The 26,738-nt window shown below is 43.4% G+C and overlaps 1 protein-coding gene across 4 annotated transcripts in view; it reads left to right on the forward strand.

Moving 5' to 3' along the window:
* The first annotated feature begins 281 nt into the window (after positions 1-281).
* LOC106581828 (formin-like protein 2) overlaps positions 282-26,738 on the forward strand; it is a 98,214-nt gene continuing 71,757 nt past the window's right edge. For all 4 annotated transcript variants that reach the window (XR_014381994.1, XM_014164215.3, XM_045704437.2 and 1 more), the window contains exon 1: positions 282-879. Coding sequence is in view for 3 of the 4 variants with exons in the window: in XM_014164215.3 (XP_014019690.1) it covers positions 766-879 (114 nt within the window). In the remaining variant the exon portion in view is untranslated. The remainder of the gene's footprint in view (positions 880-26,738) is intronic.

Genomic DNA, 26,738 nt, shown 5'->3' on the forward strand with positions numbered 1-26,738 from the left:
TCCATTTTAGAATAAGGCTGTAACTTAACAAAATGTGGAAAAAGTCAAGGGGTCTGAATACTTTCAGAGTGCACTTCTAATTAGGCCTTTCCTAATTCTTGGGGATATGGGATTTAAATACTGGACTAAGATTGTAATAAAGGTTGTGGACTATAAGTAAATAAGGTTGTTATGCACATGTTATACACCACGAGTAGACTGCATATACCAGCATGCAATCATACAAAACATCGTACGGTTTATGGCACGCCCAAGTAGTAGGCTTGTCTGAAAGAGCTCATTACTCCAACGTGTAGAGATGTGATTGTGAATGCGGTGTGGTGTGTAGAGTCGACAGGACTCTTTACTGTATTAGTTGGTCATCACTGGGGAGATTTAGCTAGCTACACATACGGGGATTGCTAAACCTGAATCATGCACATCGTCATTACATCTAACTGGGAGTGGAGCAGAAATTGTGCAAGATATGGATAGGAGTTTTCTTTGGTTCTAGAGATTGCGCGGTTGTTGCTCCGAGTCAAGTTTCCAGCAAGTCCCATATTCCATAATGCTTCACGAGGACTCGACTCATTGGAACCATGTGGACATTTCCTCACGTGTGTTTCATGTTGAAGCGGTGATGCTGGGATAAAAAGGGAAAATTAGCAAACAACAAGCATTGGTGCATATCTGTTTTGTTTGTTTGTCGTAGACTTTCTGTGATTTCTGAAGTCGAGGAGGAAGGTGTGGACGATAGTTGTGATCCAGCTAAAATAAGTCAGAAACATGGGGAACGCAGGGAGTATGGACCAACAAACTGATTTCAGGGGACATAACATGCCTTTGAAACTGCCTATGCCGGAGCCAGGTGAATTGGAGGAGAGATTCGCAATCGTTTTGGTATGTTCACTATACTTTCTTATCGAACACTGGCTGATAAGTTTCCCATTCTTTGTCTTGCGCCATGCCTCATTTGCGCTGGCACCGCACAACCGCTAACAGCACCTAGCGCAGCATTCTCCCAACTCAAGCATCTTTTGTGTGGCTTGAGTTCGACTTCGAGGGGACATTTCACAAATATACAAGTTTGTGTTTTTAGTCTTTTTACACATGCCATGTTAGGTTAGTGTTAAGCTAGCTGATAAGTATGGAAGTCACTATGTTTTGTTTTCTTATTTTTCTTTTCTTGACATGTTTTTCCGTTGATCTGACCTGCGACACATAATCACATTTAGTTGTTGGACAAAATTCAAAGAGTCTAATAGTTTATATATTTCCTTTATTTTAGTGGGTGAAGTTATACAAGTAGCCTATGAATGGCAACTGAACTCAGCAAGTTTGCTCCCTTAATAACGATAAGAATGTCAATATAACCTCAAGACATTTGAGTAGTTAGCTGTTTGCCCCGTGGTTCTCTACGTGGACCAAAGGGTAGTCTTGCAAATTCGAAAATGCCTTTCTGGGTGTGACATTCACAGTGTTGAGTTAGAGAATGTTTGTTCAGCCTGTATAAAGCTATTTACCTACACAGCATGCTTCTGTAAATGTGATGTGCAGCCACCTGTGTTTACTCAAAGAACCACCTGCACAGCTGTCAAAGACAACACGAGCAAGTCAGCTACTTTATTTAATTCTGCTCCGTTCCTCTCCATTTTCTGTATTTGAAGATGAGATACGGCCTACATGACTAATACACCTTCTCAAAGTTTCAGTATCCTAAATCATGGCCTTAAACCATTAGCCTCTGTTTTGCATTTACATACCATGCACGACAGCCTGTTGAGATATTCTGCGTTCAACTGCGATGACAATTGTGCATTTCTGCGCAATGTGTTGCTACTTCAGGGGCACTTTTACAGTACAGCCCTCCAGTCAAGGCCTTGTGAGGTTGTGTAAATGCTGGTCAGGCATGATTGTAGTCAGACCTAATACTCCACTAAACGTAGGGTAGACGGCTCTGTTGTGGGACCTGGGCGCCCGCAACACACTTAGTCTGACACAGACCTACTAAGAAGGTTATGCAGTGCCATGTGACTTCAGCGATCCTGCAACTGTACTTGTCATAAGGAACGGTTAAAAGAGGAAATAACTGTTACATGTTTTATTCTGTGTTTCCCCCTTTTTCTCTGCCTCGGGGTATATAGTCTGTTACTCTGTTTACTGACTGTGCTGGCCCAAGCCATTTTGCCTGTTATTACCTAATGGAGCAAGTTTTTTTCTCCTTCCCGTGGGAGTAACTAATGCGTGTCAAAGTGTTCTAGTTGGGGCGTAATTGCTGCGTGTCCTGGCCAGATGAATCCCATTCTGTGTTGGAGGAGAGGGAGGCAGGGAGCAGACTTCTGTCTAGAGATGGGCTGCATCCCAAATGGCTCAGTATTCACTTGACCAGAGCCCATAGGTAGTGGACTTTATATGGAGAAGGGTGTCGTTTGGGACAGAGACAGGGTTTGACCAGAGCCCATAGGTAGTGGACTTTATATGGAAAAGGGTGTCGTTTGGGACGGGGACGGGGGTTGACGTCACACTGCCTAATCCGGTCTGCTTTTAGGATCACCTGGCCGCTTCTCATGATCTGCCTGGCTCGAATACCTAGGCTGCTTTTCAACTAACAGGCCGAACAAAGTAGGACAGCGGAACAGATTTGAACTGCCTTAAGGCGCTACTCTGAGGCTACTGTATCATTGAGTTCATTGTAACTGTTAATGGTCTGTTGGCTTTTCCCAGCGTGCTCATTACCCATATTTATTTTCCCTCCGTAAAGGTGTAGATCACTGATGGACTAATGAGTCACGTTGGAAATGGATCATATTAGTAAATGCTACTAGCTGAATCCCTAAGCACTGGCTTAAACAACAGAGTGGGTCTGGTTGCACCAGGAGTAATCAGTGCTGGGACTGACGCTCACCGAAGAGGGATGGATGTGACATTGAGGGAGTTCCAGCTAGAATGTTCTTCAGCATGGTTGGCATGTCAGCAGAACTCCCTCCCTCTGCCAGTAGGATGTCTTTACCCTTGGCAGGAACGCGAACCGTGCGACATTAGGCGAGTTTAGCGTCTTAATCACAGCACTTAGCTATATTTAATGCTATTTAAACCCTGTTGCATGTCAGCCATGCCCGTTGGCTGGTGGCTCCCCCATGCCTCGGTGAGCGTGTACATCTGGTAACCTGGTGTGCCACTTTAACCTGCAAGGCTAATGATTGCAAAGATTTATTGGGCCCCTCTATCATTGATCAGTACCACCATACATCACTCACTGGTTGATAAGTATGTGCAGCAGGCAACAGGCTGATGGTATCACGGGTTGGACGCTTTGGCTGTTAATTTCTTTCTTTGCCAACTCGAAAAATCATTCCAATCTCCATAGATCGGGCCTATGTAAAACAGTCTATTTCTATAATAAACAGGATGGCCTGTGTGTAATGAAATTATTTGAGAAAATATCCCTTTCAAACTGCGATGCTATAATGTCCGGGTATATTAGTCCTATATTTATAGAATTTGAAATTAGCTTTTGCCTTAAAGTTCCTTTTCCAAATGGTTCTTTTTAGCCGTAGAGGTGATTTAATTACAACATGTTTACATAAGAGCTCCCTCTTAATCTGATCCTTAGGGATCTAGAGCAGTGGTCACCATGGTCGATCTTCGAGGCATTCCTAGTCGATCACCAAACATTTCTGTAGAAAACCCAATGGTAAAGGTTTGTGCTCTCTTTTTAATTTTTGTTGCGCTGTTGGAGGTAGGTGCACTTGATTCAGAAGCCCAGGTAGGCAAAGTGTTCCCATTTCTAACCATTTAATTTGTCTAAAAGAAAAACTCCGCCTACCTGGCGAACTGGGAGAGCTGTGGCCAAATGAAGTGTGCCTACTGCGCTGTCTAATCGGATAGCTGAAATCACCGTGCCTACAGCTTCCACGACCCTGGCCACAGCAACATTTTATACTAGCCTACTTGACATTTCATAACTTTTAAAACCATGACCAGAGAGAGACTGTCAACGAATACAGCAAAGAGATGCTGTTTTTATGAGTGAGTTCATGTTGAAGTTTTTATTCAGCACTGTCAACACTTTTTTTTATTCAACACTTTTACAAAACATAAAATGCACTTCTCCCTACTTCCACTCACGCTGCAGCTGAAATGAATGAGTAGCCAAGTGTATTAATAGGCCTGCGTTTTTATTATTAGCAGCTTGACGTGTCTATTTTAATATTGAGGAAAATGTCACATTCTCTGGTCAAATCAAATCAACGTTTATTTGTCACGTGCATCGAATACAACAGGTGTAGACCTTACAGTGAAATGCTTACTTGCAGGCTCTAACCAACAGTGCAATTTCAAAAAAAGAAGGTATTAAGTGAACAACAGGTAAGTAAAAAAGTAAAAAGACAGTGAAAAATAAGGCTATATACAGTAGCGAGGCTATATACAGTAGCGAGGCTGTATACAGGCACCAGTTAGTCGGGCTGATTGAGGTAGTATGTACATGTAGATATGGTTAAAGTGACTATGCATATATGATAAACAGAGAGTAGCAGTAGCGTAAAAAAGGGGTTGGTGGGTGGCGGGAAACTATGCAGATTGCCTGGTTAGCCAATGTGCGGGGACACTGGCTGGTCGAGCTAATTGAGGTAGTATGTACATAAATGTATAGTTAAAGTGACTATGCATATATGATAAACAGAGAGTAGCAGCACTGTAAAAGAAGGGTTGGGGGGGGGGGCTTCCTGTTCAGGAGTCTTATGGCTTGGGGGTAAAAACTGTTGAGAAGCCTTTTTGTCCTAGACTTGGCACTCTGGTACCGCTTGCCATGCGGTAGTAGAGAGAACAGTCTATGACTGGGGTTGCTGGGGTCTTTGACAATTTTTAGGGCCTTGCTCTGACACCGCCTGGTATATAGGTCCTGGATGACAGGCAGCTTAGCCACAGTGATGTACTGGGCCGTACGCACTACCCTCTGTAGTGCCTTGCGGTTGGAAGCCGAGCAGTTGCCGTACCAGGCAGTGATGCAACCAGTCAGGATGCTCTCAATGTTGCAGCTGTAGAACCTTTTGAGGATCTGAGGACACATGCCAAATCTTTTCAGTTTCCTGAGGGGGAATAGGCTTTGTCAAGCCCTCTTCACGACTGTCTTGGTGTGTTTGGAACATGCTAGTTTGTTGGTGATGTGGACACCAAGGAACTTGAAGCTCTCAACCTGCTCCACTATAGCCCCGTCGGTGAGAATGGGGGCGTGCTCGGTCCTCCTTTTCCTGTAGTCCACAATCATCTCCTTAGTCTTGGTTACGTTGAGGCATAGGTTGTTATTCTGGCACCACCCAGCCAGGTCTCTGACCTCCTCACTATAGGCTGTCTCGTCGTTGTCCGTGATCAGGCCTACCACTGTTGTGTCGTCTGTATACTTAATGATGGTGTTGGAGTCGTGCCTGGCCATGCAGTCGTGGGTGAACAGGGAGTACAGGAGGGGACTGAGCACGCACCCCTGGGGGGCTCCAGTGTTGAGGATCAGCGTGGCAGATGTGTTGCTACCTACCTTCACCACCTGGGGGCGGGCCATCAGGAAGTCCAGGATCCAGTTGCAGAGGGAGGTGTTTAGTCCCAGGATCCTTAGTTTAGTGATGAGCTTTGAGGGTACTATGGTGTTGAACGCTGAGCTGTAGTAAATGAATAGCATTCTCACGTAGGTGTCATAGGAACAACATGAATTTGTGCATGAGGCATATGCGGTGCGACTTGAGTTTCGCCATCAGGTGGAACACTGTCCCCTCTCTCTGGAAAGTCTCACCGTAGAAAAGGAGAGAGCAGGGGCCGTGAGAGGCGGACCCTCTGCTGATTTCTCCCTCCCTCCATTCAGACTAATTTTCTGTTTAAAACAACTGGGAACTTGGAAATCTCTGACTTCCGACTTCAGTGCGTTCAAGACTACTGGGAACTCGGAAAGAAACGGTCATCCAACTCGGAATTCGAAGTCGGAAACTCGGGCATCTTTCTAGAGCTCTGATCTGAAGATCACGAACATCATGATTGGACCTTGTTAATTTTCTGAGTTAAGCACCATGACCATCAGATGCAGGTACTATCAGTCCAGTAAAACAAAAAAGCGAATTATTTCAATTTATGCTCAGCTGTGCCTCGCAAGTGCTACACGAACTGATCTATTTTATCATCAAAGCTTGAGATTTGAAATATGAGAAGAACAATATTGGCAGGCCAAGCATACAGCCAATATGCTGTGTCACAAACCTCATTCCTAGAGAACAGTTTTGAATAGGTTAGTTACATTTTCTAAGTCATGTTGCTTTTTGACTGGTGATCTTGACTCAGAAAAGGTTGGTGACCACTGATCTAGAGGGTAGCTGGGTAGCTGCGAAGGCCCCGCCAGCTCCTACATTAAGAAACCAGGTGGATTTAACAAGGTTGGGAGGGATTTTACTAAATGAAAGCATTGACTTCCCCACAGACCCTGTAATGTTCAACCCAAAACAACTCTATGTCCATGATCAGCAGACAGCTGTGCTTTTTGTAGGCTATGTGATGCACCTCATTACAGCTTTATTCTGTTTGAGGTCCGAGTTTACTGTGTCGTAACACTGTAATTACCATAGTAACAACATTGTAACATGTTGTTACGTAGGCTTATAAATAGACTAATTACTTTGTAATTACATAGTAGGGGAATTTGGTTGTTATTACGCAGGTGGAATAGTGGAATTTTTATGTCCTTGTACTCTAATCATAAGAATAGACATTGAGAACAGAGTTAGTGCGCTTCAGGTAGCCTTTGCCTGTAAAAGTCAACGTTTGCTCCAGGCTGATTCTACTAAGCCTAACTGTTTCCCCTTACAAAGCAAATTGGCTTCCATTGATACAGCTGCTGTAGGGGACTCAAATAATCCCTAGAGCTATGGCTGATATTTAAACTAGACATCATTTGAATGTAAGGCCTCTGCCAAGATAAGGCAAAGTATTTCAGATGCGACCTTGACCATGGAGAGAAAATAGTATAATGTGAATTTCCATTTAGGTCTGTTACGATTATGCCATTTTTTGGTAACGATGAATTGTCATGCAAATAGATCCGTTTTTGTCATAATTGTTAATTTTTTGTAATTATTTTTTAAAACTTGTAGTGCATCATAATGCATCTTTGAAAATTAGCTGCAGCATACCTAATGAATACAACACAGCTTTGGTGATACGCCTGTCTAAAAAACGTATGGTTTTAACCGCTTATAACTTTTGAAAATGAAGCTTCTCTTTACTGTGCTGTTCAGCTCTTAAAATGATTACTAACATTACCCACTTCATGTAAAAAAAAAAACGTGTAAACTACGCTATATGTACAAAGTATGTGGACCCCTTCAAATTAGTGGATTCGGCTATTTCAGCCACACCCGTTGCTGACAGGTGTATAAAATCGAGCACACAGCCATGCAATCTCCATAGACAAACATTGACAGTAGAATGGTCTTACTGAAGCGCACAGTGACTTTCAACGTGGCACCATCATAGGATGCCACCTTTCCAACAAGTCAGTTCGTCAAATTTCTGCCCTGCTAGAGCTGCCCCGGTCAACTGTAAGTGCTGTTATTGTGAAGTGGAAACGTTTAGGAGCAACAATGGCTCAGCCGCGAAGTGGTAGGCCACACAAGTTCACAGAACGTTACCACCGAGTGCTGAATAGTCTGTCCTCGGTTGCAACACTCACTACCGAGTTCCAAACTGCCTCTCGAAGCAAAGACAGCACAATAACTGTTCGCGGGAGCTTCATGAAATGGGTTTCCATGGCTGAGTAGCCGCACACAAGCCTAAGATCACCATGCGCAATGCCAAGTGTCGGCTGGAGTGGTGTAAAACTTGCCGCCATTAGACTCTGTAGCAGCGGAAACGCGTTCACTGGAGTGATGAACCACGCATCATCATCTGGCAGTCCAACGGATTAATCTGGGTTTGGTGGATGCCAGGAGAACGCTACCTGCCCGAATGCATAATGCCAACTGTAAAGTTTGGTGGAAGAGGAATAATGATCTGGGGCTGTTTTTCATGGTTTGGGCAAGGCCCCTTAGTTCCAGTGAAGGGAAATCTTAACGGTACAGCATACAATGACTTTCTAGACCATTCTGTGCTTCCAACTTTGTGGCAACAGTTTGGGGAAGGCCCTTTCCTGTTTCAGCATGACAATGCCCCCCGTGCACAAAGCGAGGTTAATACAGAAATGGTTTTTCGAGATCAGTGTGGAAGAACTTGACTGGCCTGCACAGAGCCCTAACCTCAACCCCATTGAACACATTTGGGAAGAATTGGAACGCCCGGCTGTGAGCCAGACCTAATCGCTCAACATCAGTGCCCAACATCACTAATGCTCTTGTGGCTGAATGGAAGCACGTCCCTGCAGCAATGTTCCAACATATAGTGGAAAGCCTTCCCAGAAGTGGATGGAGGCTGTTATAGCAGCAAAGAGGGGACCAACTCCATATTAATGCCCAAGATTATGGAATGAGATGTTCGACGAGCAGGTGTCAACACACTTTTGGTAATGTAGTGTATATGTAATTGAATATAAAGTTGAATCCCCCTTCTTCTTAAATGAATGCATTAAGACGATTATGAAGCAAAATAACTTTTTCATGGTTATTGTCCATAGTTGATGGTTATACAATACCGTAATTTCCGGACTATTAAGCGCACCTGAATATAAGCCGCACCCACTGAATTTAAAAAAATATATTATTTTGAACATAAATAAGCCGCACATGTCTATAAGCCGCAGGTGCCTACCGGTACATTGAAACAAATGAACTTTACACAGGCTTTAACGAAACACGGCTTGTAACAAAAATAAATAGGCTTTAACAAAACATGGCTTGTAACAAAAAATAAAAAATTAGCAGTAAGCTTTAGTTGTCTTTTTGCACTGAGTCAATTCCTCACGCTGCTGTTTCCAACGTCTTATCATCGACTCATTAAGACCAAGCTCCCGTGCAGCAGCTCTATTTCCTTTTCCAACAGCCAGATCAATCGCCTTCAACTTGAAAGCTGCATCATATGCATTTCTCCGTGTCTTTGCCATGATGAGGGTGACAAAATGACTACCGTAATCAGAATGATGGGAAGTTTGAGAGCGCTCGATTTAATCTAAACAGTAAACAAAAAAGTTGTTTGACCTTAACCCGTTCGGCAATTTCATTGGTCTAATGAAAGCTTCATGCCGCCAAAAAACTGAGCACGTCACAATGTGTTTTTTTGGTGAAAAAAGCGGAAAAAATCCATATATTAGCCGCGTCATTGTTTAAGCCGCGAGGTTCACAGCCTGGGAAAAAAGTTGCGGCTTATAGTCCGGAATTTACGGTAATTGTGCCAGCCCTACTTCCATTATAAGCTTCGGCTATGATACAGACTTATAATCTTCTACGTAGATTTGATTAAGTAGCAGGACTGTAATTTCATTTCCATTAACACGTTTTTGCTCGAAGGGCTGTTTTTACCAGGTAGCCTAACTCGTTCTTTGTAGGTAATACTTTGTCGCAGTAAAAAAATATATATTTTCGTGTGAATAAGGCCTATGACAATAATTTTACAAACGCTCACAGTTTTAATCATACTCAATGTATTCTAGCTGTCATGCTTATTTACATTGAAGGGTAGGCCGTCATTGTAAATAAGAATTTGTTCTTAACTGACTTGCCTAGTTAAATAAAGGTTAAATAAATACAAAAATAAATGTCAATACAATCAAACTAGCCAGGGCGAAGATCACAAGTCAGTCATAATGTGGATAATAGGCTAGTACAGGTATCAAACACAAGGACTTTGAACCCAATAGGACAAACAAGCGAATATAAAATGAGTCAACAGTTGCGTTATCTACTTTATAAAATTACAGCCTGATCTTGCATTGGTGAATTCAACTTCAATTGCGCTGCTTTCATTTGTTCTTTACTGTAGGTCTCAACACTCTATGTCCCTTGCTGTAGTTGCTTACATTTCTGTCGTTTCTTGCGTTGTGTAGTGAACTGTCATACTGAAAGTCCCTCCATTGATCACTGTCTAGCCCCTCTGTTTTTGTAAGCGTGATGAAAACGGCTCATTACACACTAAGGCTCTGTTTTCATCAAAAATGTGGACGTTTCCATTTTTCATCGAACACAGAGGTGGAAAACATTAGGTCTAAGTGAGTTTGGCATTTAGGCTAGTAGTCGGCTTTGCTGTATACACAGGCTTGTGAGGGAGGCAGAGAAGTTTGAGGCAGTTATTGGGACTTGCTTGAATACCATATGGAGGCTGAGGGCTTAGCTTTTGTCGTAGCTGGAGTTCTCAATAGCCAAGATTACTGTACCGTTATCTTTTCTTGTTATTTTACCCTGAGGTACTGTACATTTGTTTTTACATTTTGGTAAACGGCCCACAGTTTGAATAATTGTCAGCTCGTCTCTGGCATATTTGCCATTTTAAAGTACCTTTCTCCTTGCCCACTCAGTAGGCCTGTATCTTTTGAGAAAAGAAATGTAAACAGTGGTAAAGGAAAAATACATGAATAGCCAGCATTTCTTTGCATTTTTTCACGCTGACTCTTCATTAAAAGAGTCGAATAAATGGCTATTCTCTGTGCCGCAGAGCCTGGCACTAACGCTAGATCGGCAGGCAGCTAGGCTAGTGGCCGCCCCCTCCCTGGGTCCAGGGGCCAGCTCCGTCCCATAGTGCTAAGTCTGGGGATGCTCCTGACCTGGGCTGCTTCTGCTGGGTTGTTCAGAGGGTTGATTGTGAGGCAACAGTTGACATGGTGTCGGAACTCCAGGATGCTTCCAGACTGATTAGCCGTCGCAGAGAGGAACACAACACTGTTAATGGAGAGAAGTAGTAGGCCTAGTGATCTAGCCAGCACCACATTGGCCAGTCCAACCCATCACAAGTCTTGGGCTGCCGTGGTGTGCGATGGGCTTTTTAAAGCATACGCTGCAGGCAGGCAGCAGAGCTTGAAGGCTTCGGCCTCGCTCCCTCTGCTGGCATAGAATCAGCTGGTTGTGTGGGAACCAGCCTTTTGGTTGTGTGCAAGGAGCGTCAGGTTGAAACCGTTTGGGTTCCCTTTCAGTCGGTACTTTCGGTACCACACCTCACAATAGGGAGTCGCACTCTCGCAAGCTCGACTGAAGAACATACGATCACGCCTGACAAGGCCAATGAAACCCAAGCCTCGCCTTCCACAGATGATAACACTGAGCCGCGGATTCATTTCTTAAATTCTTCAGGTCTTCACATCGAGCTGAGCAGAACGATTCACGCTGCTATCTTGAAACAAACATTGGGAAATCGAGACTGTCGAACTTGTGTGCTAGAGTTTGTATTTTGTTTTTGTTGTTTCCCTCCTACAAACCAATTATACTGAACAAAAATATAAACGCAACTGTTAGTGAGTATTTCTCCTTTGTTGACAGGTGTGGCATATCAAGAAGCTGATTAAACAGCATGATTATACAGGTGAACCTTGTGCTAGGGGCATTAAAAGGCCACTAAAATGTGCAGTTTTGTCACACAACACAATGCCACAGACGTCTCAAGTTTTGAGGGAACGTGCAATTGGCATTCTGACTTGGAATGTTCACCAGAGCTGTTGCTAGGGAATTGAATGTTAATTTCTCTACCATAAACCACCATCAACATCGTTTTAGAGAATTTGGTAGTACGCCCAACCGGCCTCACAACCGTTGACCACGTGTAACAACGCCAGCCCAGGACCTCCACATCTGGCTTCTTCACCTGCGGGATCGTCTGAGACCAGCCACCCGGACAGCTGATGAAACTGAGGAGGATTTCTGTCTGTAATAAAGCCCTTTTGTGGGGAAAAACTCATTTTGATTGGCTGGACCTGGCTCCCCAGTGCGCCCCTGGCCAGTCATGTGACATCCGTAGATTAGGGCCTAATTTCTGTTCAGTATAGTATTCTTCGAGTTGCTTAGCCTGGCTATAGCAATGAGCTAGATGGCAAAACATGCGACTTGACACGACGAAGACTGACATCCAGGCACGGGTTTGCGACCATGCCCCCAGTCATGCAGCTATTCTACAGCACTAAAAGATACTCACCATTGTTGTCTTGTTTGTCTCGGCTTGGCGCACGATCAGGCTGCCCTCACTCGAACCAGTCTGGGTGCGCACTGCCACTGACTGCGTGCAAAGTCTCTGGATAAATGTGTAGCCTTCTTGAGGAAGCTTTGAGTTTCTGGTAGTGACTTTCCTCTCCCGGATGCCTTTACCTCGGCTGAGGCTGAGTTGCGGGAGGCGGGGATGGGAGCTGGGGCTTTGGTCGGATCAGATGTCTTGTTTTTGCCTGAGCTTGATGCATGCGGATGCTGCCCTTGCTCAACCTGGTCGTGTGTGTATTGTCACCGGTTGCAGGAGACTACTCTCGAAGGGAGAAGTCGACCAGTTTCGGTGGGGACTCCCTGCCACCTGTGCCTGCCTCGGTCAAGCACCGCTTGCATCTCTTTCCAGAATTGGTTGACGAAGGGTCCAGTCCTACGAGACTTTTGAGACTAGGCTATAGCAAAATGCTGCAAAGCGTGCTACTAGCTATTCCTCCCTTCCCAACGGTGGAATTGCTGGTGTAGTTCTCTTCTTTAGTGTACGTAGCGTTCAGTTGCTTGGTTATTCTAAACTGACAGGTCCCACCTCACAGTGCTACGGTCAAAGAGATTTTCAATACCGGAGGAAGGCTTCACAAGGCTCAGGCTTGGCTACTAATCCACTGGGCGAATGCCAGCTAGCTGGCTACTAGCTTAGCTTAGACTAAAGCCTCATGGCTAATGTCGGCTAGCATACATAACTACCTGAAAATGAAACTATTAGCTTTCTCCCAGTGTTATGGCAACCCCACCCCTATATCCAATTGTTGGAGTTGTAGGAAGTGGAGGAAGTGGGGCATGTGTGCGCACCTCCGGTGAGGATGCAGCCCCTGGGAATCTACTGTATCTTGGGTAACCCCCCGGAGCGAGGGGCTTGTGGCACAGGTCTGAGTCACCAGTGTTCCCCACCATTAAAACAACAGTGCCCCCATTTTTGTTATGGCCAAACTAGGTCCATCAGCCGTTGCAGGAGCCCCAGGTACCCAGAAAGGTTCCCAGGTTCCATGCAGGCTATACAGTCTCACGTGAGCACAATGTATGTTGGAAGCTAGCCTCTGCCAGGTCCCTAAAAATGGATGTTCCGGTTTTCAGGGGAAATGGAAAGAGAGCCTTCCGATTTTGGATGTTGAACAGAGATCTCTGTATAATGACGAGATGCTAGTGTCACTGCCCTAACAATGAGAGTTGTTGTCCCAAAGGCGGGAAATACGCCCATGGAATGGGCTTATTTTGGACAGATTTGAGCAAGAGTGAAACCTCTCGCTTTGCCTCTTCCTCTCTGTCTTAACAAGGCGACACTCCATCTTAGATCCTCCTCCACGTTTACTTCTACCCTCCATACCCAGACACTTTGTCACCTAGAATGGGAAGAAGGGATAACTCGCTTTCTGCCCATAAGTGGTCACCCTTCCCAAATATCTATATTTTTTACTGGGTTTTCATCTGGGATTTCATCGCCAAGCCAGGCATGTGCGTGCTAGTCCCTATGGGGTCTGGTGATGCAGGTTATGGACATTCTAGGCGATTTAATGTCGATTACGGAGTTGTGGACGGAACAAGGAATGCTGAGTTCAACCTTGCTGTTTCCCACACACAGTCTATGAGGTATGACCTCACGATGCTCGGTCTTCCTCCGTCTCAACGCACTTAGTTCTGGTTTTCCCCTGGGTCTATTTCTAATACGTGCGTTGGGTGTTAGCCAGTCGCCTGGATGCATGGACCTCTCATGGACATGGACATCTCACCACCTAAATTGAGTTCTTCGGGTATTCCCTTCATGCCTACGGACCCAGGCTCTGACGACAAGGAGGGACTCTGTCCCTCTCTCTCCTGGCGTTGGCTCGCTCCATAGGTGCAGGGAGTGTGGTAACGGCGGTAGCGAGTCGAGGGGGCAAGCAGTGCTGAACACATGCTGGTGTCCCACACAGTCTCCGAGGTTCATAGTAGACCCCAAAAGGAGCTGTTGGTCTTTATCTCAGCACATTTCATTTCTGGGTTGGAATTAGATTTGAGGATGTATCGCACCTTAGTATTTATTAGGAACCCCATTAGCTGCTACCAACGCAGCAGCTGGGGTCCAAACAGGGGTCCAAACAGGATTAAAACAATTACATCACAACAGCCTACATCATAAATAAACAATATATAAGACATTATTACATTATGCAGTTAGTGTACAAACATTAGGACTACCTGCTCTTTCCATGACAATGACTGACCAGGCGAATACTATGATCCCATATTGATGTCACCTGTTAAATCTGTGTAGTTGAAGGGGAGGAGACATGTTTAAGAGGGGTTATTAAGCCTTTTTTTTTTACCTTTATTTAACTAGGCAAGTCAGTTAAGATAAAATTCTTATTTTCAATGACAGCCTAGGAACAGTGGGTTAACTGCCTTGTTCAGGGGCAGAATGACAGATTTGTACCTTGTCAGCTCAGGGATTTGAACTTGCAACCTTTCGGTTACTAGCCCAACGCTCTAACCACTAGGCTACCCTGCCGCCCTTGAGACAATTGAGACATGGATTGTGTATGTGTGCCATTCAAAGGGTGAATGGGACAGGTAAAACATTTAAGTTCCTTTGAACGGGGTATAGAAGTAGGTTTGAGTGTGTCAAGAACTGCAACACTGCTGGGTTTTTCACGCTCAACAGTTTCCTGTGTGTATCAGGAATGGTCCACCACTCAAAAGACATCCAGCCAACTTGACACAACTGTGGGAAGCATTGGAGTCAACATGGGCCAGCATCCCTGTGGAATGCTTTTGACACCTTATAGTCCATGCACAACAATTTGAGGCTGTTCTGAGGGCAAAAGGGTGTGCAACTCAATATTAGGAAGGTGTTCCTAATCTTTTGTGCACTCAGTGTAACTCTTACAAATTTACAATATAAAATCCACAACATTACAATGTGTGTGTAGAGTGAGTGTGTTTGAGTGTGTGTGGGTGTATGGGTGTGGCTCGTCACAGTCCGCGTTGTGCTGTGAGATGTTGTTTAATCAGTTTTTTATATGATTTGGGTTAAAATAGTCCTATATCCATTACTTTTAGAATTTTAAATTCTCTCTGACTGTCTAGCTTTCATTTCGATGACTGCTAGCAAGCGGGACAGAGGGAAGAGACTAAATATAGGCTCCTTATCATTTCTACACAGTTTTGATTTAGTTTTAGTCATTTCAATGTCGATTAAGATATTTTTTTCCCCTGAGGAAAAACGAAACAAAAATGTATATATTTACACCTTATGTTTGACACCTCTGGTTTAAAGGGTTGACTGTAGAGGATATTTGTGCGATGGCGAGTTGGGCATCGCCATACACTGTTGTGAGGTTTTATCGCTTGATGTCACTGCTCTCAGTGTGGCCCACAGTGTGCTTACAGCTGGGATAGGAGAGGGTCATTAGGCAGTGGGCAGTTTGCGAAATACCAAGACTACCGCATCTTGTGGGTTGGAGGTCTGGGTGGTCTACCATGGGCCGTTTAATTTGGTATCCGTTGGGGTCGGCTTTGGGCTGGATTGTAGTTCCCCTTAATGGAGTGTTGTGCTGAGCGTACCTGCTGAAAGGGAACGTAACGTTATGACTATAACTACTGTTCCCTGGAGGAAGGAATCGCGGTACAACACCTGCTTGGCCTAGCTCTGCCCGGTTCTGGGCTCGGTGAAGTGCAGTACTGAATTGAAGGAATGAATCCCATCCTCAGTGTTATCACCTGTGAAAAGCAGGGCTTCCAGCGAGACACTGATTTCAATGGCCTTGTCAGGCGTGATTGTAAGTTCTTCAGTCGATGCTCGCGAGAGCAGATTTTCCACAGTGCTGTTGTGTGGGTTGTAGGGATGTTAGAGGGTTACTGTGTAACTAGGCATGAGTGACATGGACCAAGTTAGACAACATGTAGCCTAGGCCTATTGAAAGGAGTTTAAATGGATGTAAATTCAATCAGTTATACATTCTTCTAATCACTCATACAACTTCTAGGCCTAACCAGTACTGCCAAGTAGTTTTTTGACTTGAGGTCTCTACTGAGCAGAAGGCTAGGCTATGCACTAGTATGATTACAGAGCTATTTTAACAGGATTCAGGCTTGGCATCCTTCAGTCGGTAGTACATACGTTTAAGTGCATATATAGCCTAGTCTAACCCTGTTAAAAATGGAACAGATCTGCACAATGCCAGGATGTCATTGAACATTCGTCATTACACAAACATAGCTTATAACTTTCACTACACGTTCACTTTTTCCACATTTTGTTCTGTTGCAGCCGTATTCTGAAATTGATTAAATTAATGTTTTCCCTCATCAAGCTACAGACAATACCCCATCATGACAAAGAGAAAACAGATTTTTAGAAATGTTTGCAAAAAGCTCCAGAGTTCCTCTGTGGAGATGGGAGAACCTCTGTAGCGCTCCACCATTTAGGCCTTTATGGTAGAGTGGCCAGACGGATGCCACTCCTCAGTAAAAGGCACAGCCCGTTTGGAGTTTTCCAAAAGGCACCTAAAGGACTCTCAGACCATGAGAAATAAGATTCTTTAGTCTGATGAAACTCTTTGGCCTGAATATCAAGCGTCACGTCCGGAGGAAACCTGGCACCATCCCTACGGTGAAGCATGGTGGTGGCAGCATCATGCTGTAGGGATGTTTTTCAGTGGCAGGGACTGGGAGACTAGTCAGGATCAAGGGAAAGATGAACAGCGCAAAGTACAGAGAGATCCTTGATGAAAACCTGCTCCAGAGTGCTCAGGACCTCAGACTGGGGTGAAGGTTCACCTTCCAACAGGACAACGATCCTAAACACACAGCCAAAACAAGGCAGGATTGGCTTCGGGACAAGTCTCTGAATGTCCTTGAGTGGCCCAACCAGAGCCCGGACTTGAACTCGATCAAACATCTCTGGAGAGACCTGAAAATAGCTGTGCAGCAACGCTCTCCATCCAACCTGACAGAGCTTGAGAGGATCTGCAGAGAAGAATGGGAGAAACTCCCCAAATACAGGTGTGCCAAGCTTGTAGCGTCATACCCAAGAAGACTCGAGGCTGTAATCGCTGCCAAAGGTGCTTCAACAAAGTACTGAGTAAAGGGTCTAAATACTTATGTAAATGGCACATTTCAGTTGTTTTTTTGCAAACATTTTTAAACAACTGTTTTTGCTTTGTCATTATGGGGTATTGTGTGTAGATTGTTAAGGAAAATAAACAATTTAATACATTTTAGAATAAGGCTGTAACGTAACAAAATGTGGGAACAGATAGTGGTCTGAATACTTTCCGAATGCACTGTATGTTCCTTCACTACCGTCCATGCAGTTTTTTGTATTGGTAATTTCTTAGCTGTTGGTCTACCCTAGCGTAATGAGCAGGTGTAGGGTGAGGCAAGTTAGACATGGTCCAGCTTTGCTCCTTTATGTTGAGCGCAGCCAGTTACAGCCAGTCCTCAGTATGGCTCAGCGCAGCAGCCCTACTGGCACAACAACAGTCCCACAACAATAGGAGAGAAGAGTCACTGTTGGCACTCTGCCTCTGGAGTGAACTGCCTCATGGAGTGGTTCTGTGCACAGCCCAAGGTGACAGCTGTTTGAAACAGCACAAAATTAGACACTGTTTAAACTATCGTAAGTCTGGGTGTTTTTCTGTTTTGTCATTTTGAATTGTTTTATGTTCGAGCTGTTTTATTTGAAGTTCAACTTTATGATTAAAGCAAACCATGCTTCATGTTCCTTTAAAACGGGAGAGAATGTTTTACACTGAGGTCAGTCATGAATTAGAATCTGTGTCCCGGCACCAGAGGCATTGTTATCTGGTGTTGCCCCTTTTGATTTCAAGGACTTATGCGCTATCAAAGGTGTTTACTTCTGACAGCACAGAGAATGGTGACTGGCTCCTTCAAATAGTCTCAGCCCATTTAAACAAATATTTCCTTCATTTTCTATACCTCTGCTTTGAGTAAAAGTCAGTTAGAGTTCAAAATAAATCAGGTTACAGTAAATGAAGTCCATGGCCTTTTTAACCTACAGCCGGACTGTATCTAGCCTACTCCTTTCCTAATGCAAGCCTACTCCATTGTGAGTGCAAGGCCATTGTGTCTATCATAGTAATTAGATCTCGGATCTACTGAAGCTGAAATATTAAGGCTTTTGCAGAAAGCTCTGCAGAAGGATTTCCCCCCAGTACTGACTGATGCGCAACAATCAGCCGGAGTTCTCTTGAGACATTTGTTGCCTTTTGAAGACGTCTGAGTAAAAGGAGGGTTTTGTAGGGTAAGCTCTTGCCAGAAGCAACATCTGCAGTGAAAATGTGAGGTCCTGCCTTGTGCATTTGATTGTACTCTCATGTCATGGTTTGATATAGGCTTCAGAGACAGCTCCTTAGGCTGGAAACAATACAGCAATCTATTGTTCCAGGTTTTTTGGGCTGAAAACTAGCCTCTCCCCCTGGGCCTCGCACATCATACACACACATTGGGCAAAGTCCTGACGTCAACATCCTGTCAACATCACATTTTAGTTGGCTGAGTGTACAAAACATAATAAACTCTTTATTGCCCTTTCCATGACAAAGACTGACCAGGTGAAAGCTATGATCCCTTATTGATCTCACTTGTTAAATCTGCTTCAATCAGTGTAGATGAGGGGGAGGAGACAGGTTAAAGAAGGATTTTCAAGTCTTGAGAAAATTGAGACATGGATTGTGTACAGTGGCTTGCGAAAGTATTCACCCCCCTTGGCATTTTTCTTATTTTGTTGCATTACAACCTGGAATTAAAATAGATTTTTTGGGGGGTGGTGTATAATTTGATGTACACAACATGCCTAACACTTTGAAGATGCAAAATATTTTTTATTGTGAAACAAACAAGAAATAAGACAAAAAAACAGAAAACTTGAGCGTGCATAACTATTCACCCCCCCCCCCCACACCTTTTGCAGCAATTACAGCTGCAAGTCTCTTGGGGTATGTCTCTATAAGCTTGGCACATCTAACCACTGGCATTTTTGCCCATTCTTCAAGGCAAAACTGCTCCAGCTCCTTCAAGTTGGATGGGTTCCGCTGGTGTACAGCAGTCTTTTTAAGTCATACCACAGATTCTCAATTGGATTGAGGTTTGTGCTTTGACTAGGCCATTCCAAGACATTTAAATGTTTCCCCTTAAACCGCTCAGGTGTTGCTTTAGCAGTATGCTTAGGGTCATTGTCCTGCTGGAAGGTGAACCTCAATCCCAGTTTCAAATCTCTGGAAGACTGAAACAGGTTTCCCTCAAGAATTTACCTGTATTTAGTGCCATCCATCATTCCTTCAATTCTGACCAGTTTCCCAGTCCCTGATGAAAAACATCCCCACAGCATGAGGCTGCCACCACCATGCTTCACTATGGGGATGGTGTTCTCAGGGTGATGAGAAGTGTTGGGTTTGCGTCAGACATAGCATTTTCCTTGATGGCCAAAAAGCTCAATTTTAGTCTTATCTGAGTACCTTCTTCCATATGTTTGGGGAGTCTCCCACTTGCCTTTTGGCAAACACCAAATGTGTTTGCTTTTTTTTTCTTCAAGCAATGGCTTTTTTCTGCCCACTCTTCCGTAAAGCTCAGTTCTGTGGAGTGTACGGCTTAAAGTGGTCCTATGGACAGATACTCCAATCTTTGCTGTGGATTAGCTCCTTAGTGGATTAGCTCCTTCAGGGTTATCTTTGGTCTCTTTGTTCCCTCTCTGATTAACTCCTTGCCTGGGCTGTGAGTTTTGATGGGCGGCCTTTTCTTGGCAGGTTTGTTGTGTTGTCATTCTTTCCATTTTTTAATAATGGATTTGATGGTGCTCTGTGGGATGTTCAAAGTTTCTGATATTTTTTTATAACGCAACCCTGATCTGTACTTCTCCACAACTTTGTCCCTGACCTGTTTGGAGAGCTCCTTGGTTTTCATGGTGCTGCTTGTTTGGTGGTGCCCCTTTGCTTAGTGGTGTTGCGGACTCTGGGGCCTTTCAGAACAGGTGTGTGTATATACTCAGATCATGTGACACTTAGATTGCACACAGGTGGACTTTATTTAACTAACTATGTGACTTCTGAAGGTAATTGGTTGCACCAGATCTTATCATACCAAAGGGGGTGAATACATATACACGCACCACTTTTCCGTTTAGAATTTTTTTAAACAAGTTCTTTTTTTCATTTCACTTCACCAATTTGGACTATTTTGTGTATGTCCATTACATGACATCCAAGTAAAAATCTGTTTAAATTTCGGGTTGTAATGCAACAAAATAGGGAAAAAACGGAAAGGGGGATGAATACTTTTACAAGGCACTGTATGTGTGCCATTCAGAGAGTGAATGGGCAAGACACATTATTTAACTGCCTGTGAATGGGGTTTGGTAGCAGATGCCAGGTGCACCGGTTTGTGTCAAAAACTGCAACACTGCTGGGTTTTTCACGCTAAACAGTTTCCTGTGTGTATCAAGAATGGTTCACCACCCAAAGGACATCCAGCTAATTTGACACAACTGCATTGGAGTCATCATGGGCCAGCATCCCTGTGGAACGCTTTCAACACCTTGTAGAGTCCATGCTGAGGGCAAATATTAGGAAGGTGTTCTTAATGTTTTATACACACAGTGTACGTAAAAGAACGTGTGTCCTGTAGGCCTAAGCCTTCTCCAATACGTTTTTTGTTGTTGTATCATACTCAAGTTCTCAGATAACTATGCTTTGAAATTCTCTTTTCAAAGTCCCAAGTTGTCGTGTGATTTGAAGACGATCAAACCAACACCTATAGATGTGTATGATACAGGTGCGTATTTTTCCAGTGGGCACCTGTACTTCAGAGAGCGTCAATGATCTCGCTACGGAGAGAGGTGGGTCTGAGTTTCTTACTGCTCTTTGTTCAGAGAATTCCTCAGAGTTCTCCGTAGAAGAGATTCATGTCTCAGATGTTGGCTTGATCACTGTGGCAGTATTACAGGGTTAATGGGTCCTGGGTCTTTATCTGCAATCCTTTTCCCTTTGTCTGAACTGGGGGACCTGGCACTGTCAGAACTGTTAGCAGTGCTGCCAAGACGCAGAGCCTAACCAGCTTTGACAGCTTTGAAAACAAGTGGGCCAATAAGGTGGTGAGGCTACCGTCTGCTACTGTACTGTATGTGCTGGGGGGTATTCATCTGATTCCCACGAAAAACTGACTACGCTGACTTAAGTGTTTTCCACATCAGCGAACAAAAAAGAAAGTCGGCAGCATGTTTTAGGTTTATGCCCAAAAGGGGAACTATTTAGCAGTTTTCATGTCAGGACATAAGGCTACAGTTGAACCAGACCCTCTTAGAGGGGTGTCACAACTGGTTAGACGAAATGGACGAAGATAGGCTAAATAATGTTGACTTGCAACCTTCACAGATTAAATAAGAAACTGATTCGTGGCTAAATCTGAACTGATATTTTTTTTACTAGATTATAGGCTAAATGTGCTGAGTAAAGGCTTGTTCTTTACCCGTCTCATTATTTTAAATTTAGGACAAAGTTTCAGGCAAAAACTGTGTTCAGGTGACTGATGTAATGAAATGACCCATTTCCCCTGTAAATTACACTCTTAAAACCTCTTGCATCTAGACGTTCCGCTAGCGGAACGCCTCGCCAAATATCCAATGGAAGAACGTGGCGCGAAATACAAATACCTCAAAAATGCAATAATTAAACATTTTCAACCATACGACTATTTTACACCATTTGAAAGATAAGACTCTCGTTAATCCAACCACATTGTCCGATTTCAAAAAGGCTTTTCAGCGAAAGCAAAACATTAGATTATGTTAGGAGAGTACACAGCCAAAAATAATCACACAGCCATTTTTATAGCAAGCATATGTCACAAAAACACAAAACACAGCTAAATGCAGCACTAACCTTTGATGATCTTCATCAGATGACACTCCGTTTTACAATACATGCATATTTTGTTCAATCAAGTTCATATTTATATCAAAAAACAGCTTTTTACATTAGCATGGGATGTTCAGAACTAGCATTCCCACCCAAAACTTCCGGTGAATTTACTAAATTACTCATCATAAACGTTGACAAAATACATAACAATTATTTTAAGAATTATAGATACAGAACTTCTTTATGCAATCGCTATGTCAGATTTTAAAATAGCTTTTCGGCGAAAGCACATTTTGCAATATTCTGAGTACATAGCTCAGCCATCACGGCTAGCTAATTTGACACCCACCAAGTTCGAGGCAACCTAAACTCAGAATTACTATTAGAAAAATTGGATTACCTTTGCTGTTCTTCATCAGAATGCACTCCCAGGACTGCTACTTTCACAACAAATATTGTTTTTGTTCCAAATAATCCATAGTTATGTGCAAATACCCCCGTTTTGTTCGTGCGTTCAGGTCACTATCCAAGGGGTAACGCGCGAGCGCATTTCGAGACAAAAAAATTCAAAATGTTCCTTTACCGTACTTCGAAGCATGTCAAACGCTGTTTAAAATCAATTTTGATGGTATTTTTCTCGTAAAATAGCGATAATATTCCAACCGGACAATGCTGTATTCATTCAAAAAGGAAGAGAAAAAATGGCGAGGTCTCGTGAATGCGCATCTCCAGTCTCTCTGTCACCAGGCAGTCCACTGACAAACTGTGCTGCTGTTATCTGCCCAGAGACAGGAGACGCGTCAATCCGGTTTCTGAAGGCTTTAGAGAGCCAATGGAAGCCTTAGAAAGTGTCACGTAACAGCTCAGATACTGTAGTTTCGATAGACAAGCAACAGAAGGACTACAAATTTGCAGAAAGGCCACTTCCTGCTTGGAATCTTCTCAGGTTTTTGCCTGCCATATGAGTTCTGTTATACTCACAGACACCATTCAAACAGTTTTAGAAACTTTAGAGTGTTTTCTATCCAAATCTACTAATTATATGCATATTCTCGTTTCTGGGCAAGAGTAGTAACCAGTTTAAATCGGGTACGTTTTTTATCCGGCCGTGAAAATACAGCCCCCTATCCCAGACAGGCTAACTTCTCTAGGGCCAGTGGGACAATTTCGTCCCACCTACGTAACAGCCAGTGGAATCCCGTGGCGCGTTATTCAAATACCTTAGAAATGCTATTACTTCAATTTCTCAAACATATGACTATTTTACACCATTTTAAAGACAAGACTCTCGTTAATCTAACCACACTGTCCGATTTCAAAAAGGCTTTACAACGAAAGAAAAACATTAGATTATGTCAGGAGAGTACCCAGCCAGAAATAGTCAGACGCCCATATAATGTCACATAAACCCAAACCACAGCTAAATGCAGCACTAACCTTTGATGATCTTCATCAGATGACAATCTTAGGACATTATGTTATACAATACATGCATGTTTTGTTCAATCAAGTTCATATTTATATCAAAAACCAGCTTTTTACATTAGCATGTGACGTTCAGAACTAGCATACCCCCCCGCAAACTTCCGGTGAATTTACTAAATTACTCACGATAAACGTTCACAAAAAACATAACAATTATTTTAAGAATTATAGATACAGAACTCCTCTATGCACTCGCTATGTCCGATTTTAAAATAGCTTAGCGGTGAAAGCACATTTTGCAATATTCTAAGTAGATAGCCCGACATCACAGGGCTAGCTATTTAGACACCCACCAAGTTTAGCCCTCACCAAAGTCAGATTTACTATAAGAAAAATGTTATTACCTTTGCTGTTCTTTGTCAGAATGCACTCCCAGGACTTCTACTTCAATAACAAATGTTGGTTTGGTTCAAAATAATCCATAGTTATATCCAAATAGCAGCGTTTTGTTCGTGCGTTCAAGACACTATCCGAAAGGGTAAAGAAGGGTGACGCGCCCGACGCGTTTCGTGACAAAATAATTCAAAATATTCCATTACCGTACTTCGAAGCATGTCAACCGCTGTTTAAAATCAATTTTTATGCAATTTTTCTCGTAAAAAAGCGATAATATTCCGACCGGGAATCTGTGTTTAGTACAAAGAGAGAGAAAATAAAAACATGGGGTCGCCTCGCGCCTCAGTCTCTTTGTCCTCTGATCGACCACTTACCAAAGGCGCTAATGTTTTTCAGCCAGGGGCTGGAATTACATCATTCAGCTTTTTCCCGGGTTCTGAGAGCCTATGGGAGCCGTAGGAAGTGTCACGTTACAGCAAAGATCCTCAGTTTTCAATAAAGAGAGTCAAGAAGAACAAGAACTTGTCAGACAGGCCACTTCCTGTAAGGAATCTTCTCAGGTTTTTGCCTGCCATATGAGTTCTGTTATACTCACAGACACCATTCAAATAGTTTTAGAAACTTTAGGGTGTTTTCTATCCAAAGCCAATAATTGTATGCATATTCTAGTTTCTGGGCAGTAGTAATAACCAGATTAAATCGGGTATGTTTTTTATCCGGCCGTGTAAATACTGCCCCCTAGCCCTAACAGGTTAAAGCCCCAGTGCAGTCAAAAACTAGATTTTTCTGTGTTTTATATATATTTCCACACTATGAGGTTGAAATAATACTGTGAAAAGTATTTTAGTGCAAGAGCTGTTTGAAAAGAACACCTAAAATGTCAGCCAAGTAATTTTTCCAACAATTGTTTACAGACAGATTATTTCACTTATAATTCACTGTATCACAATTCCAGTGGGTTAGAAGTACACTAAGTTGACTGTGCCTTTAAACAGCTTGGGAAATTCCAGAAAAAGATGTCATGGCTTTAGAAGCTTCTGATAGGCTAATTGACATCACTTGAGTCAATTGGAGGTGTACCTGTGGATGTATTTCAAGGCCTACCTTCAAACTCAGTGCCTCTTTTTGCTTGACATGGGAAAATCAAAAGAAATCAGCCAAGACCTCAGAAAAAAAATTGTAGACCTCCACAAGTCTGGTTCATCCTTGGGAGCAATTTCCAAATGTCTGAAGGTACCACGTTCATCTGTACAAACAATAGTACGCAAGTATAAACACCATGGGACCGCGCAGCTGTCATACCGCTCGTGAAGGAGACGCGTTCTGTCTCCTAGAGATGAACGTACTGTGGTGCGAAAAGTGCAAATCAATCCCAGAACAACAGCAAAGGACCTTGTGAAGATGCTGTAGGAAACTGGTACAAAAGTATCTATATCCACAGTAAAACGAGTACAATATCAACATAACCTGAAAGGCCGCTCAGCAAGGAAGAAGGCACGCTCCAAAACCGCCATAAAAAAAGCCAGACTACGGTTTGCAACTTCACATGGGGACAAAGATTGTACTTTTTGGAGAAATGTCCTCCCGGATCTGATGAAACAAAAATAGAACTGTTTGGCCATAATGACCATGGTTATGTTTGGAGGAAAAAGGGGGAGGCTTGCAAGCCGAAGAACACCATCCCAACCATGAAGCATGGGGGTGGCTGCATCATGTTGTCGGGGTGCTTTGCTGAAGGAGGGACTGGTGCACTTCACAAAATAGATGGCATCATGAGGCGGGAAAATTATGTGGATATATTGAAGCAACATTTCAAGACATCAGTCAGGAAGTTAAAGCTTGGTCTTCCAAATGGACAGTGACCCCAAGTACACCTCCAAAGTTGTGGCAAAATGGCTTAAGGACAACAAAGTCAAGGTATTGGAGTGGCAATCACAAAGCCCTGACCTCAATCCTATAGAAAATTTGTGGGCAGAACTGAAAAAGCATGTGCGAGCAAAGAGGCCTACAAACCTGACTCAGTTACACCAGCTCTGTCAGGTGGAATGGGCCACAATTCACCCAACTTATTGTGGGAAGCATGTGGAAGGCTACCTGAAACGTTTTACCCAAGTTAAACAATTTATAGGCAATGCTACGATGTGTCAGACCAAAGATGTTATAACAAAACGAGGTGAAGAGATGGTTCACTTGTCTTTCGAGTAAATTTTCGGAAGTGAATGATGGTAGACGACACTCCCCCTTCAACATGCATACTGCAAACAGACCAAACTCATCTTGTAACCTCTTATCTTTGGTTGACTCTAAAAAACAAACATGGCGGCGCGCACAAACTACCTGTCGATGGATTACTTTAGATTTTTAGAACGTGTTTTAATACATTATTTAGATCACTGGTGAGGTCACCTGTGATCTGATGAATTGTAAATAGTAATTGCTATTAGCTAATTCATATTATGGTTTCTGTCAGCCTAGAGCTAGCAAAATATTATTGTTTGTGTTAGGTCTAGGGCTAACCCAAATGATTTACATTGTTTGGATGTTAGGCTGTTGGTAGACCGAGATTGTTTTAGTCGAGCAGTAAGAAATATATATTTGCGCCCATCTCAGTGAACTAATCCATTGCGGAGGCCTAAACTTAAAGCCAATTTATGCCTGATCTGAAAATGTGGTCGGAGGTGCCATATAGACTGTGTGAAGCCATTCTGAAGCCTCCAGAGGCATGCAGAGGTCAAATCAAGCTCCATACTGCATTGCCATGCGCCTCCCAAATGTTGTAACAATGTGGAGGACTCTGTACAGCTCTGCATTGACATGATAGGTTGACGGCAGGTGGGGGCGGTACATCCTGTAGAAAACACTAACTCACTTCCTTGACAATAGCTCTGCACTGCTCCGCGAAGCGCAAGAAGAATGAATGCCCTGACTTCTGCTGAGGCCGTATCATCGT

The sequence above is a fragment of the Salmo salar genome, chromosome 21 (assembly GCF_965601325.2).
Source record: "Salmo salar chromosome 21, fSalSal1, whole genome shotgun sequence".
Taxonomy (NCBI): Eukaryota; Metazoa; Chordata; class Actinopteri; order Salmoniformes; family Salmonidae; genus Salmo; species Salmo salar.